At 41.0% G+C, this 16,693-nt stretch overlaps 1 protein-coding gene across 4 annotated transcripts in view; it reads right to left on the bottom strand.

Annotated features, from left to right (window-relative positions):
* LOC122074014 (protein ESSENTIAL FOR POTEXVIRUS ACCUMULATION 1-like) overlaps positions 1-16,693 on the bottom strand; it is a 34,721-nt gene that overhangs the window by 14,277 nt on the left and 3,751 nt on the right. For 3 of the 4 annotated variants that reach the window (XR_006138941.1, XM_042638782.1, XM_042638784.1), the window contains 6 exons: positions 9,244-9,332; positions 8,155-9,072; positions 7,946-8,066; positions 7,631-7,696; positions 4,896-5,720; positions 1,981-4,741 (listed from right to left, as the gene is read on the bottom strand). Coding sequence is in view for 3 of the 4 variants with exons in the window: in XM_042638782.1 (XP_042494716.1) it covers positions 1,981-4,741; positions 4,896-5,720; positions 7,631-7,696; positions 7,946-8,066; positions 8,155-9,072; positions 9,244-9,332 (4,780 nt within the window). In the remaining variant the exon portion in view is untranslated. The remainder of the gene's footprint in view (positions 1-1,980; positions 4,742-4,895; positions 5,721-7,630; positions 7,697-7,945; positions 8,067-8,154; positions 9,073-9,243; positions 9,333-16,693) is intronic. The other variant, XM_042638783.1, reaches the window with a different exon arrangement.

Raw genomic sequence — 16,693 nt, 5'->3', positions numbered from 1 at the left:
TCGTTGACCACAATCAGTGTCCTCTAGAATTCTTTTTCTTCATCTGGTTATGGTACGAATGCTTGTGTGACAGTTCAGCATGCCAAAAAGTTGGGCTAAAATATAAACAATTATGTTACAATTGAGCAAAACATTCTAATACAGTACAGAGCTTAAAGTTCCACCATTCTTTTTCTTTTTTCATAGACTTGGTCATTTTTTAACTCCCAAGTTAATGAAGATCATAATATATTCACTGCCTATATATACTGATGCAATCCAGGGTTCGGAAACCCTGTTTGAGTTCATTAAGAACCCACCCAATTGTAAAATAGCGAAATGTAGGGGAAGAAAATGGCAATTTTGTACATATATCAAAGTTTCTATGGGGTACTCACAGAGCCATAAATAATCAGAATCTCAATGGTATGTAGGAAGACGAGAAAGAAGTATAGAAAGTGAATTATTATTTAAAGGAGCGAGTCGAGCGACTAACTTGGAACCAAAACAAAAAAGAAGGGGCAAAGGAGAATAAAAGGAGAAGGGAAATGTATTCTCAGTAAAAACAGAAATAAGGGCCTTTAAACAAACTACAATTTGAGGTTGAGGTTGTCTTCTACCTCTAAACAGCAAACCAACGACTTGCGCAGTGAAGGAGCTCTTGTGGATTAGAGATCTCATCCGATGGAGATCCAATCCCCTCAAGATTTTAGGGGTGGCTATCTAATTTAATGATCTACCGAATGCTACCAAGGAGCTCCCAAAAAAGCACGTGGAGAGAGAGGATCACTCTGAAATCAGATCTAGAGGCAAGGAAATAACCAGCTATAGTTGCTGGTTTGCAACTCACCACAGAAGGTCCTTAAGGGCAGATAACTAAAGGGGTAGAGTCGCTTTAGGGTATGCAAGTGAACCCCAAAAGATCAGTCAGTGGAGGGGCTACAGAGCTCTGATGTTTGTTTTCTCAGCCACACAGTACCTCTTGCAGAGAACAGAAAAAGGAAAACAGCCAAGGGGGAAGGAGAGAAGAGAATTAGGAAGAAGCTATAGGAGAAGAAAGAGGCAAGGAAAGAATATGGAACAGCAGGGAAGAAGAAAGGGCAACATACCTGAGAAGGAAAGGAAACGGAATGAAAGCCAAGCTGCCCTAGGAATACAAGCTTCGACAAAAAAAGAACTCAATATTCCATTATTCAATTCTGAAACTTCAGCATAATTCATGCCATATAAATAAGAAAATACTAACTACTAAGAACACTCTATTGAGAATAAGAAACTAACTACAGCAAATCTCCTGTTTAATTTACCCAATAAGATAAATGGTTACATGTTACTCCCAAAACAGAAATAAATCCTAAATATTTTACTGGACTCCAACATGGGTCCAGGCCAGTCCACAGAAAGCGCCACTGCATCACATACAGTCCCAATTTTACCTGACCAACCACCAGACCATAACCAATATAAATTAATGGAGAACTTACATGCTTCTCCCATGTTTAAGCTGGCAGTTAAACCTGTTAATGGTTGGCAGCTTTGGTTTGACTGATTTCAATTCAACAAACCGTTACAACCCATGCTGCCAAGATATGAGCTTCAAAATTATTTGAGGTAGAGATGAGCAGGGGAAAAATTCTATAAGAATACCAAATAGAAAACTAGAGTTAATCAACACCATGAATGGATATCCTCACCAAGAGACCCGCATACGAGATTCAACAGAATAATGACTCATGCAAAAGAAAAATGAAGGAACATTGTTAACTTAGGGTGTAAATTGCATTCAAGTTACCGCAAGCTAAACAAGATTATAATCTATAGATGCAACAACATAGTGCATGTAGACTAAAGCTAATAGATATATGATGTGGCGTTATGAAAGAATACGAAACAAAGCTACATGCACACCACTAAACAGATAAATTATAATAACCACTAAAAAAAGAATCACTGTAATTAATTGATATAAAAATAAAGAAAAAGGTAGCATCAGAAACATACTGTTTGGCTTCTTGTTTTGATTGATCCAGTGGGCCCCAGAACAAATCATCCTCCGCCTTAGATTTTGAATGTACAGAAGCAAGGGAATTGATTTGAATTGGAGATGCAGCCTTAGAGGGAGATGACCCAGAGACTGTCCATGAGGAGCCACTTCCACGGGTATTGCGGGTTGACTGTACTTTCTGGGGAGTTGGCATTTGGTTTTGGTTCTGCACCGATGAAAACTTTTTCTCCTGTTCCTTTAGGATGTCCCTTAATGATGTTGGCTTATTTAGCTTCCCTGAGTCAGTAGACCAGGCTGGAGCAGGCAAAGGACTTGCAGACTCCCCCTTCCAGATCACAAAATCTCCCAAGGACGGACCTGACGGTGGAGCAGGTAACACATCCTTCTCCTGCTGTACCTGACGAGAACTTTTTGCTTTCTCAACAGGACTTGATGCAATCGGCATATCAGCAGAAGCAATGGGTGTCGATGCCTTAGCAGCCATACCCTTACCCTTCGCAGACTTTTTGCGGCTCTTTTTAGTGTCTTTAGCCTCGATGAAATCATCATTGTCAACAATCGGATCTGCTTGGATACTGACTGGAAGATTAGAGACATTGTCAGAAACCTCTGAAGTTCTTTCATTAGAATTAGACTTGGCCAAAACTTCTTCAGCCAATAGGTCATGTAACTGGCTCTTTTTGCTCACTGGGTTGACAGAACTATCAGCTTTTCCAATGGTAGTCTGTGCACCAACTGCATCTTGATGATTATCTCTAACCATCTTAGGCTCTGCATTCGCAACAACCCCAGCCCAAGGGGTTGAGGAGCTCATAGAGTTGACAGATATGGCATTCTCAGAAATAATCATCTCCATCTGAGCCTTCCGCTGTTCTTCCAGTTGAATTTCCAAAAGGGACTTAGCTTTGAGACCAGGACCAGATTTCCAAGCTTTTTGTCCTGAATGTCCCTGGGTGCTATGTGCTGTAATAGATTCAACTTCTCTCGGTTCAAACCTGCCTTCTATAGATGAAACTTCATTATTAGAGAAGCTACCAGCCAAGGAGCTCTTAGCTAGTTGAGAAGCTAGTGTTTCAACAGTAGATACTCCAGTTCCTGCATCTCCTGTTGTCACCGGTGATGTGCCATAAATTGCTTCTCCTACATCCATGTGCATCTCAGATTTTGCCTCTACCCCCACAGTTTCAGATTGCTTCATTGGCAGTGGAGTAGATGTTTTGGATATCCCCTTTGACTGGTCTGCAGAAGATTGCATCTTTGAAGATTTTTGCTTTCTGGATTTCTTCTCTGAAGCCTTCTTTGCCTCACGTACTTCAGTATTTTTAACTTCTTTTACCATTAGGGACTCTATTTTACATTGCACATGTTGACCTTGTGGTTCTTCAACACTAGCTGACGGAGGCTTCACATCATTGGTTTGTTCATGAACAGATGTTTCGGCCTTGTCAGCCCCTGATGGAGCACTAGAAGGGATTTCTGGAGATGCTAGAGGTACAGAGATCGATATAGCTTCAGGTGTACATACTACAGCAGGTTCACTACTTGTGGGTGTACTCTCTGACAACTGAGCTTGAACTACAGCAGCACTCCTGTCCGAAGTAAGCACATGTTCCTGTAGAGTAGGAGTCTCAAATGAAGAATTGTCCATTACTTCCAGCGAGGGTGAGTTATCCACCACAGTTGGCATCTTCTGCTGAATGTCATCAATCTTTTCTGGTATAGTACCACCCCAACCCTTTGGATGGGTAACATTGCCAAAAATTTGATGCGGTAAATGTAGAAGAGAGGCTTCAGAACTGGTACTGTAAGCAATATCCTGTGGAAGTTGCGAGGACAAAGTAGCAAAGTTAGCCACATGACCATCTTGCAGATTAGGAACTGGCATCTGTGAATTATTCTGAAACATATCATGTGGAGGGCAAAGCCCACGAAGGTCCACAGAAGCATTTCCTGCTGCGACAGCAGCAGCCGGTAAATGTCCATAAGAGGGCTCAGGAAAGTGATTATGAGACTGATGCTCAGACAAAACCTGTGAAAGCAAGTGCTGTTGCCGCAATAGCTGCTGCTGCTGCTCCTGTTTCTGTTGCTGCTTAAGCAATATGAGCTTATCTAGCAGTGATAGTTGTGCGGGAACAGGTGCCTGCGGATGTAATTGAAGTTGGGACAATAAATACTGCTGTTGTAATATACTTAGCATCTGTGGATCTTGAGAGAGACCAGAAGTGAGTAGCTTTTCCGGCGTTACAATGCCAGTAGGATGATCTATATTTTGAGGAATTAAAGGTGATAAAGATGGCTGATTCTGTTGTTGCATCCTTTGTTGCTGCATCACATATGCAGTTTGGCCAGAGTAAGGTTGATTATGATGCATGTCAATCTTATCCTGGCGTGCATCCAAGCCACTCTGGACAGGAAAATTTGACCAACTGGAAATTCCATTAACAGAAGATGAAGAATTGTCAGATGCACCTCCTTGTAGTACAGACATAAAGTCCTTATTCTGAATATGAGGAATCTGAAGATGACCATCTACCATTGAAGATAGGAGTTTTGAGTGACTAGAAGGGTCAGGGACAAGCTCTGCCTTTGGAACCATGGAAGCTGCATCTCTCCCAGGCCAATATGGGTGAGGATTGGGAAGAGACCTCTGTCGCTCTAGGGATATTCTTTGTGCCAAGAGGTAATTTAGATCATTACCACTTTCTGCTCCCACTGGGGGCATTCCACCAGAATTATTCCCAATAAACCCTTGCAGGCCTACAAATCAAAACAAAACCACATGAGTAAGAAAAACTGATGTATGACAAAACCATACAAATATCATCAGAACGAAAACAGAAGCTGCAAAAGTAAGTTGTATTACAGAATTACTCAAAACTTTTACCATAATTATTCCCATTACACAACCTACCTTCTGGGAAACCAAACTTATCTCGCGGAGGACTGCTCATATTACTAGACATCAGTGACTCCAAAAACCTATTCTCAGCATCAGTCCCAGATTCATGTTTACCCCTTGATTCATTTTTCATGATATCAATCTCACTGGAACCTGCATGAAGCTTTCCAAGACTACTGAACTTTGGCCTACTTAATGTATCTGCAGTTTCATTCGGTTTCGATGTACTGAATCCTGGCGGAGGCCTTGCTTTTGCTCGTAAGTGTGGCATAACATCCCCAAGCAATGAGAAAGGTGTGTCAGGTGACGCACTTGAAATGCGGACTTGCAAGTCTATGCTAAAATATCCAGCTTCAAACCACCCAATAAGGTCACTTCCAGAGAAAGGGCCTTGAATTTCACCTTGTGGATCTTTATAACACAGGGATAACTCCTCCGGAGAAGTCTGCAGCAGAAACTTCCGAGTTTCCCGTTCCCTGTCAAAGACTTCAGATGACTGCCTTCTAAGAACAGAGTCACTGCCAATATCTGAAAGAAAACCCTCACCAACTTGCCAGTTAGAATCATCCTTGCAGTAAGAAGGCAGAACTGTTTTACTATTCTCCCGTTCTGCATCCTGCTCCTTTTGTGAATGTGACCAGCCCATTTCAGAAGTTGCTGACCTTACTTCAGCAGAAAAATCTCTCCAATCATGCGATGGTAAATGTGAGCGCTCTCCTAGTGACTGAGATCTCCATGGAATGCCTGGATGAGGAGAGGAATTTCCATGTGCACTCATTTCTCTACCAACTGCCACCTCATTAACTTTCTTAGTGGCACTAAAATCTTCCCTAAAAGCTGCACAAAAGCACAAATATAATGAATGAAAAAGAAAAAACCAGTTAAACTAAAATCACTGAAGTGATGCTGGATTAGCATCATAGTTGTCAAGGCGACCCAAGGCGGTGGAGGGTTCAGGGTTGCCTAAGCGCCTAGCCAACAAGGCGCCCAAGTGTTTTCTATTTCCCCTATTTTCTAACATTATTTAATACGCTACATATACCTTATATCATTAAAAATCAACACTAAGCAACATCAAGTCATTAAAAATCAACATCAAATCACATCAATTCATAAAAATCGACATTTAGAGAAATGTTATCGTTCTCTAATAAGTTTGATTGGCCAAATGATTTTACTTTCACATGAGACTTCGTGTATTAAGCAGAGCACAAAACCAGCTTTCCAACAAATCCAAGTTGTTTTACAAAGTTATGTTCTAGTCAAACTTATTTTAAGGTGCACAAATGCTATTAAAAATCGCCTGAATGGAAATAAAGTTATGACATTAGAACCAAAAACTACTTTACCACACTTTTTGGTTTTTAGAAATGTTTTAAAATGATAAGATTTATGTAATTTTCAAATTTGGGAAAACTCCAGCATTTGAAAGTTGAAAATCACCCCTACAACCAAAAATTCAGTTTTTGTTCCCGAGCTGCGGGATTGACTTTTTATCCTTTTGGAATTTGATTTTTTAATTATTATTGAATTCAAATTGGGGGGGTGTTTGCTTATTTATGAATAATATCCTAAGTTTGCTTTTATCGGGCTGTCGTGCGCCCGACTATAATGTACAAGGCGGAATGTTGGGCCGTTAAGAAACAGCACATTAATAAGCTAGGGGTAATGGAAATGAGAATGCTAAGATGGATGTGCGGGAAAACTAGAAAGGATAAGGTTAGGAATGATCAAATTACAGCGGACCTAGGGGTTGCCCCAATTCCTGACTAGCTTGGAGAATACCGTTTGAGGTGGTTCGGGCATGCCCAGCTAAGGCCATCTGATGCACCAGTAAGGATGAGTGACTTGATTCAGATAAAAGGATCCAAAAGAGCTAGAGGCAGGCATAAAATAACCATAGGAGAGGTTGTGACAAAAGATATGCACAAATTAGGCATTGCCCCAAGTATGGTTTCGAATAGAGCAGATTGAAGGCCTAGGATCCAGGTAGCGGACCCGCTTTAGCTGTGTTCTACTTTGTTAGTGATTGTCAATCTATCCCCTTTTACGCCTTTTATTTTCTCTTCCTTTGGCTTTCTTTGGATCCATGTAGCCGACCCCATTAAGTTGGGACAAGGCTTTGTTGTTGTTGATATTTGACATAAATAAATGCCAAACCTGGTTTAAACTATTTCGAGGGGCGTTGTAGTAACGTGACAATTGCCTAGACCCCAAGAAAACCGCTTGGACGCCTAGGCGCTGCTTTGACAACTATGGTTAGCATTATGTTAAAGGAAATGGAAATGATGCATAAGAAAACCTGTGTATTCCTGTTTGACCTACCTACTCTAGTGTGATGCATCAAAGAAAAATAAGCAAAACCAAGGACATAGCATTCAACGAGACTTAACATTGATTTTTCAATCAAAAATAAAATTAGATGACTCATAGCCTCCATCTTTATAGACATAGACCTTCCAGCTGGGCATGGATAGTTCAAAGACTTTGTGCAAGTCACTTCATCAACTACCAAGGTCTCACCCATCAAATTGTAACCTCTACCTCCGCCATGGCTAATACAACATGTGGAAGATACCAAGATTTTTGTATGGCATTACTGTAATTTATAGATCTGCTACCTTCTAGACTAAACGAGCCATCGAGGGATGCCTGACGATCCTCAATTGTTTCCAACTTTGAATCAGAGCCAAGAATGTGTGCATGCCTTCCATAAGAAATACTCTCATTATAGTTTAAATGCCTACCTTTTGAATTGTCAGAATCCTCCTTGAAGTCATCAATGGAAGATGGCAAATCTTCTCGACTACCTGCTGAGATGAAATATATCAATTCAAAACAATCTGTTTGATCAAATTCATTACAAACATGATATTTAGTCTTAAGTGGGATGGAATCTGCAGCATAAAATATTGGCATCCAATATTTTGAGTGCTACCAGGCTGGCTAGCGAAGAAATTCAGGCCAGACCTGTTTACAATTTATAACACATGCCAGGTCCCCAAGTGCACCCCAAGTATATGTAGATATATATAAAGATGTATCACGAATAGGTACAATACCAAGCCTGGTTCGTCTTGTTTGCACCAAATCAGTTGAATTCCGTCCAACAGTACCATCTTTAGAAACCTGAGGAATACTACTACTCACTATATCACCCCTGTCGATTCCCTTTAGAACAACCTATTCAAGCAACAAAAACAATTAAACCAACCAAAAAACCACAAATAACAGCATAAACTGCAGCAAATGAAATTGTAAATCAGATTACCAGTTCCTCAACAGTAGGTGCAGAAAGTGCCAGAGGTTCTAATGGATCTGCCTGTGTAAGAGAAGGAACTTCTACAAATCCATCTAACTGCTTTCCGAAGGATCCCACATCAGTCACCCTGTATATATCAAGCAATTTTGTCCTACTATAACTTAAAGGGAAAGAGTCCCCATGAGCACTTTCAATCTTGTCTGAGACAGAACCTAAAGACAGAGGATAGGCAGAAGTGCTATTCACAGCACTTCCACCAGAACCGACTCTACCACGACCAACAGAGAAGGTCGGAGGTGTATTTTCTCCTCGGCCCCTGCTGTAACCATGCATAGGAGTTTGCTTGTTAGGTGTCAGAGTTTGGAAATGGGGCTCTCCCCTTCCTCGGTTTTGGGAGGAGTTAGATCGCCATGGCCTATAATGGTCTCCCTCTTTATCATCTTTCCCATGATTGTTCAGATGAGATAACCCTTTATCACGAGGCACTTCACCATCTCTGCTAGAATCTAGCCACTTCTCACGCCAACTTTCTGACTCCTTATCTTCCGGCCCCCAACGTGTGTTCCATTTGCTCTCACGTCGTTGCTCATAATTACTTTCCCTGTTACCAGAATCAGTCCACCTCTCAGATGGGGCACGGCGTGCTTCCCCAGAGTGTCTAATGGAGGGGCTATCCATCCACTTGTCCACCTTGCGTGCATCACCAATCTCTTTATCTCCCTCCCTCCAACGGTCCCTGCGGATAGAGGAATCTGTGTCTCGTTCTTCATCACGCCAGCGGTCCCTACGACCAGATTCCGTATCAAGCAAGCTTAGCCGATAAACATCCCTTTTCTTCTCATTATCTTGGATTTCCTCACCATTTCCTGAAGATTTTGAGGCATCCACACTGCTGTTATGACCTGGACTTGGGCTGAAATTGGATTCCTGTACGGTAGACAAACAGTGAATTCTCAAGTTATTTCCACATTAAGGTGGACAAGCATTTAGATTGGTCCTATATGCATCTCATGTATGGCAATGTACATTGCCAAAACTTTGTTTAGAGATAAGCAGGTTAAAAACTTGGATAAACTAAGAGAAATTAAGACAACTCACCCCAGTCACCATTCCAGGTTTACTATCCCCAGGCTTTGGCAAAAGCCACTGCGGTGAAAGGGGGATGAGATTATCCAGTCCTTGCATTTCTGGAGAAGTGAAACAGAAGAATGAACACGAAAAATCATTAAAAAAATAGTAAATTATTTTGCTGCCAAGACAAAAATAACACTAGCGTCACATTATCTAATCTGAATAACAAACAGTAATTATGAAACTAAAACATCTAGGAAAAATTAAACCAACTGGACCATAATATTAAAAAATAAAAAAATTGACACCACCTCAGTAGCCTGATTATAGTACTCAAAAGTGCCAAACACTTTGATCAATAAAATATGACAACACCATGAGTGAGTAACCTTAACCGTGGCAATGGCAAATACCACAGTGATTTGTGCAGCCCACAGCAATAGTACAATGACAAGTCTATAAAGATAATAAGGAAGTTAATTTTTATGGAAAATGAGTTAATCCATAGCATAAATGCTAATGTAATTATTTGGATCTTGAAACAGCTTCCTGTTCCTTTCAACAGGGCTCTATTGCTACGTTTGAACCTAACAAATGTAGAAGCACATCAAGGAAATGATGCATAAATGCAGCAGATACCTACAAGTTGCCTGCATTCAGGCCCAGTCAACCAAGCCAGCAGACCAACTCGGCTAAACTTACTCTGTATCACACAGAAGTTTATCACCAGCATTGTTGCTACCTTGGCCCAGGGTTTAATGTTTGGTATGATATTATGGGAAATAAAAGTCAAAATTTTGAAATATTTGGGGAGCTCCCCCCGCCCCCCGCTGCTGTAACTGCTTCTTCTTCTTCCCCGAGAGGCACGTCACCTTCCAACCATTCTCACAGGAGTTATATCTCCTCCCTACAACACCTTGCGCACCACCCATGATCATTGCGCAACCACCCTCCAACCCTCCACTCTCCCCTGCCCTTCCCCCATCCCACCCCTGCTTGTGTCATTTCTAGTGATGTAAGGCTAGACAGAAAACTGTCCAACCCCAGTAGGATCACTAAACAGCTCAAAATAGGTAATGACAATAGGTCTGATCGCAGGGCTTAACATCAACTTATAGTTCCACAAATAATACTCAAATCCGTCCCTCATGTGTACTAATAATACCCACAATAGCTGGAATAAACCCCACTAAAAGTCACAGCAATAACAGAACAAAATCCCCTAGCCGCAGGCCACAAAATAGGTCAAGACTGAGATAGTAGGAAATAAATTAACACAAAATCTCAGACATCAAATAGATAGTAGGGCAGGGATTACCATCGAACATAGGAAACCATAATATGAATAAGATCGCAGAAAACCAGCTTGACTTGATGACTGAAACAGAATATGGATCAGTTCTTGAATCAGGTCAGATTTTGAGAGATTTTAGGTATCCCGATAGCCAGACATCAGATGGCCCCAATCTTTTGGTCAAGTGGCCTTTAGGAAGGGCCTAACAGGTCCTCAAAAGATGGGCCGCCTTAATGGCCAAGTAAGCTAGGAGATATGGGAATACACTTGCTGCCCATAAATATCCAAAACAGTGGTGTCGCAGGCCTTGAATGGTGGTCTTAGATCAACAGCAGCAGCAGCAGTAGCAACAACTGAATTAGACCTTCAAAGGGTCCTCTAACAGTTCTTGGATGGCTTAAATACACTCAGAAAATAAGGGAATAAGAAAAGGAGGAGAGGGGATCAATGGATAAGAGGGATGGGGATGGTAGGCTCCAAGGATAAGAATTTCGATCTCGAGGCAGATTTCGACCCAGCTCAAAACCAAGATATGGATCAAAACAGTTGAAACCATGTATTTTGGGGGGGCAAAACTCAACATGTCATGGGCTGGTCAAAACAGTTTGAAAGTAACCAAACTTCGTATTTTTCAGTCAAAACCGATCGAACTACCGATATGTACGAAATATCGTCGAAACCAGTAACATTTTCAATTTGACCCATGGTTTTGTTTCAACCACAGTGAAAACATAGAAATTTTGGCCGAAACTTCTATGGTTGGCTCTCACAGCCTAGGCATCTAACCTATTTTAGACTCTCTCAGTCACAGCCTTTCTCGGGGCAGTAGTTGCACAAAGCAACCATCAATCTTCATTAATAAATCGTGGGAGACCTACATGGTTCTAAATCTCGGGTTTCAACCAGGTTTCCACCAAAACCAAAATTTTGGTCGAATTTTCCAAAACCTGGTCGTTTTTCTAGCCTATTGCTAGAAATTTGTGCCGCAATTTCCCAAATACCTGGTTTCGTTCTCGGGTTGGTCAAAAACCAACGAAACGTGCAATTTCCGAGATTTAGAACTATGGAGAACTCTATGGGTCTGATATAATTTATAGTTCCAACTATGAAGTCTCTAAATAGAAAGTAACAAAAATAGAAACAAAAAGGAGAAAAGGAAACTTAAGAGAAAAGAGTCTAAAACAAGTGAGATCTTCCCTAAATGAGAATAAGTAACCAAAAAGGAAACAAATCAAACGATCCTCTGAAAGCTTCCAATCAATAGCTTGCTGTCCAAGACTGGAACAGCCCCAACAATTTGGATTTGAGGGACCCAAAACCCCCACCCGATAGTGGCTGGTTGGCCCTATGGCCTAGTGGGTTGGTCCATTGATTGAGGTGATGGACCACCCTTCAAGGTAATTCTTGCGACTGATGTAATGTTGCACATAGAATCGATCTACATCATCTAACTTCCAAGCCAACACTTGTTGGTGCATGCTTCCTACCTCCATGTTCCTCCAGCGACGGTGACAAGCCTCTTCTGCAATGGTTTGAGCTGCACTCAATGGCCGGAGATCTTCGCACATTGAGTTCTGATCAATAGCCATTGGAAGAAATGGTAGCAGAGATTCGAAGGAAAATACGAATCGATGGAGAATGATAGCTAGGTTTGGGGTTTCGTGCGTTTGAGCTGCACAATAACAAGGCCTTAGTGCCCATTACTAATTATCCTTCAATAAACCCCATTGGTGTTTAAAAAAAATTAAAAAAGTAAAACCAGATGGATAGAGAATTAGGCACCATTTGATAACTTATTCGAAAACGTGTTTTTCAGTTTTTTTGTGCTCAGAAACAGAAAAACACCACAAAATTGTTTGATAGACCTGTTTTGTTTCACCTGTTTTTTGAAACATAAGAAATTTATGCTTATTTCTGTGTCAAGAAACAGATTTGACGAAACAAATCAGACTTGTTTTTCCGTTTATTGGAACAACTTGTGGACCAAAACATAGATGGACCCCCTTGAAAAGTTGCATCTCCCAACCCAGCATTTACCTTACCTGGCGACTTTCCAAAGTTCAAAGATTCTCTAGAGAAACGTGAAGGAATACACAGAATTTTTGCTTTTCTAGTGGAAGCCTTAAATCCACATACATCAAATCCTTTGTGGATTTCTTCCAATTCTCTCAGGACCCTCATGAATCGATTATTGAATCGTTGTTGGGGATTGAAGTTCAAATTCCCCAGCAAAACGTACACCGACTAAGGAATCTACCCAACTAATGCAGGAGTAGATTACAAGTAACTAACTCCACAGTTTATAACCCCAAACAATACAAATAGGAGTAAAAAGCAAAGAAATAATACCATCAAATAAATCCCTAAGGATACAATACCCATATAGGAGCAAAACCAGCCCAAAACCTAACCCGATAGGAGAGAGAAAGACCTGTTATAGAGCTGGAGAGAGAGAGGTGCAGGGCTGTAGGAGTCCGATTGAATTACACTCTTGGGCGTAAATAGTCCCTAGGGAGAGTACAAAAACCCCCAAAGTTGAGAGGATTCTGACGGCTGGTTGTGAAGTTACAAGCTTTCTTGATTTTCTGACCTAGGAGAGAAAACTGAGAAAAACCTTCAAGAACAGCAGCTGAATGCTTCCAACAGTGACTAAGTAAGGATCGTGGGACCCTTATGAGGCCTGGAATACCCTGATTGAAGACCTGACTAAACAGAGTACAGAAGAGAGAAAGAGAGGAAAGAGGAGATCGATCTCTCTCCTATTCCCACTAGGACTGCTGATCGGTTCTGATTTCTGGAGACTTTTATCAAAATCTGAACTATACCTCTTGCATGTTATAGCAAATAAAATAAAATAAAAAAGAAGAATAAAATAGATGGGGGTTGAGAAGGGTGAAAGAGAATAAAGGAAGTGGCTATCTCAGCCTGGGCTTCTCACCCACAGCTATCTCAGCTGCTCTAAGCATTTAGTTGCAAACTTTCTTTCATAAATGCAAACTTTCTTTTATTCAAATCTGTCTAATAATGGTACATATGCCTCTCTATTTATAGAGGGAAAGTTTACAATCATACTAATACTAGGAGCTAGTTTCTCAATAGGACCAAACACTCCTATTACAACTAGGAATTCAAAATAGGACTAGGACTTAACTTTATAACTTCAACATGGAGTAGGACTAACTAACTAATAGTCTATATAGGACTTTACAACCAACTAATGGCCTAATGGGCCCTTATTGAATTAAATAATAACTAATTAAACTAATGAACAAAATCCCGTTTTCCTACCTTCTACCTATATTTTAGGCCTATTAAAGTGGCACATTTCAAAGAAAACCCATGGGATCAAAGGCCCAACACATACATAACACAACCCAATGCTTATTTCCAATAAAATAAACCCAAGTGACTTATCTACATCACCAACCCTACTCAATTCGAGAAGTAGGTTTATCAAACACCAAAAAATCCATTTCTAGAAACAGCAGAGTCTGATTGAGCCGAAGAGGAAGAGGTGAGAAGTTTGATGAAGAAACGGTAGGGGTGGGGAAGAATTCCCTGAGATAGAGTCTCAGAGTTGCAGGGGAAGGGAAAAATCGCACTAAGAAGGGGGAGCACTAAGAAGGGGGAGGGGAAAAGAATCACGCACACACGCCCGCAGGCTCTCAAATACTCACACTCAATTCATCTTTTTCAATCTCTAATTTTGTCCACCGGTTACAACCAATATATAGGGAAAATAAAATGTATAATTAGAAACCAACTGAAATAAGGAAACTACCATAACTAAGCAAACCGACACTACTAAGACTCTCTAAATTATATGTGAACCCAACTTGCTAAAATAAAGTGAATAAAATCAAATAAAAGCCAATCTTCCTAAATAAAGTAAATTTCTAAAATCCTACTAGACCAAGGACTCAATATGGATCCACGCTGGATACCCAGATGGGTATAGATAGCTCCATGGGTGCAAATCTACATCAATTCCCCCGAAGTTGAGAAAAACTTGTCCACGAGTTTTGTAGAATGGGAGAATCAAAACCAATCGATCAGCATCCATCCTTGCCTGTATGAAGGCACCATCAAAACCATGATCGAATGCGACGAAATCCATGACACGAAGTTCATTGGTGAAGTAGTGACTCGGAAAAATAAAATCAATCGATTCACTGAAGAGATCAATCGATTTAAATTTTTTCACAAGTTGATTTTCAATTTCCAATGATGTCATCTCATATTCTACCACTGGTGATTCATCTTCTGGTTCGTCTACTTCTTGTTCAACGGCTGAGATCACATAGTTGAAGGTAGAATGTGTTTGGGTTTTGATGTCCGTGCAATGTCGTTGAATCTCATCGAGCTTCACTTGCATCAATTGCAGTTGTCGACGGATATCCGATAAAAGATCTAGACACATTGCCTAGGTTCTTGGAATCACTATGGGTGGATACTTTAAACAAGGAGTGATGGCAGAATGGTAAATAAATAGAAGTTGAGGAGATGATGGCACAACTGTAAATATTGAGGTTCAACCCTTTTTTTTTTGTAGTTCAACTTGAAACTTAAAAAGAAGAGGACAGGGGTATACTTGGAAATAAAAATATATGGGACAAAAAGGGAAATAAAGGAGAAAGGGAGGGGTATTTCTGGCAAGTCAAAAGAATTTAAATTAAGAGAAGGAAGAAATAAAACTATTGTTGGGGTTTCACCGACAAAGGAGAGGAGGGGATCTCCTTCTTTGGAGACGGAACCAGAGGAGAACGGCGGAAGCTCAAATCGAACCAGGTATGTTCCTCTCTCTCTCTCTTCTTCTTCATCTTCTTCTTTCTTCTTCTAGCTTCTATCTCTCTCTCTCTTCTCGACTTTTCTTTCTTCTCGGTTCTTTTTTTTTTCTTTTTTCTTTGCTGTCGGACACAGAGAGGAGGCGGCGGCTGCTGTCGGAAGGGAAAAAAATTGAAAGAGGAGGCGGAGGGCAGGGGGTTTTGGGATTTTTTTTTTTTTTTTTTTGTAGAAGTTCAACTTGAAACTTAAAAAGAAGAGGACAGGGGTATACTTGGAAATAAAATATATGGGACAAAAAGGGAAATAAAGGAGAAAGGGAGGGGTATCTCTGGCAAGTCAAAAGAATTTAAATTAAGAGAAGGAAGAAACAAAACTGTGATTGGGATTTCACCGACAAAGGAGAGGAGGGGATCTCCTTCTAGGAGACGGAACCAGAGGAGAACGGCGGAAGCTCAAATCGAACCAGGTATGTTCCTCTCTCTCTCTTCTTCTTCGTCTTCTTCTTTCTTCTCGTCTGGTTTTTCCTTTTTTTTCTTCTGCTTCTTCTTTTTTTTCTTCTCGCTTCTATCTCTCTCTCTTCTCGACTTTTCTTTCTTCTCGATTCTTTCTCTTTTTTCTTTGCCGTCGGACACAGAGAGGAGGCGGCGGCTGCTGTCGGAAGGGAAAAAATGAGAGAGGAGGCGGCGGCTGTTGTCGGAAGGGAAAAAAAACGAGAGAGGAGGCGGCGGCTGCTATCGCTCTCTCTGCTGCTTCTCCGACGTCATCCTTCGCTTCCTTCTGGTTCTGTTTTCTCTCTCTGCTCTTTTTTTTGGACAGAACCCTGGAGAGGGTGTTTGGACTGAGATTGGAAAAAAAAAGAGGTCGGTGGAGTTGTGGTTCGGCTTCTCTGTTTGCAGCAGAGTTTTTTTTTTTTTTTTTTTTTTGGGCTGATAGAGGTCCAAGGCCGAGACGGAGGTAACAGAGGCTCGGTGGGGTTTCGGAAGGGTTGAAGGGGTGGGATTGGGGTTTCAGCTGGGACGATGGTATGAAGATTTTTTTTTTTTTTTTTTTTTTCTTTGGCTGTTCTCTGTCACGGTAGAGCCGAAAACAGAGAATGGGAAAAAGGAAGAGAACGAAGGAGGATCCTTCGGCTCTGATACCAATTGATGGAGAAACGGTAGGGGTGACGAAGAATTCCCTGAGATAGAGTCTCAGAGTTGCAGGGGAAAGGAAAAATCGCACTAAGAAGGGGGAGCACTAAGAAGGGGGAGGGGAAAAGAATCACGCACACACGCCCGCAGGCTCTCAAATACTCACACTCAATTCATCTTTTTCAATCTCTAATTTTGTCCACCGGTTACAACCAATATATAGGGAAAATAAAAGGTATAATTAGAAACCAACTGAAATAAGGAAACT

Source organism: Macadamia integrifolia, chromosome 3, assembly GCF_013358625.1.
Source record: "Macadamia integrifolia cultivar HAES 741 chromosome 3, SCU_Mint_v3, whole genome shotgun sequence".
In the NCBI taxonomy this organism is placed as follows: domain Eukaryota; kingdom Viridiplantae; phylum Streptophyta; class Magnoliopsida; order Proteales; family Proteaceae; genus Macadamia; species Macadamia integrifolia.
Note: the sequence above shows the minus strand (reverse complement) of the source record. Positions and strands in the feature narration are given on the sequence as shown.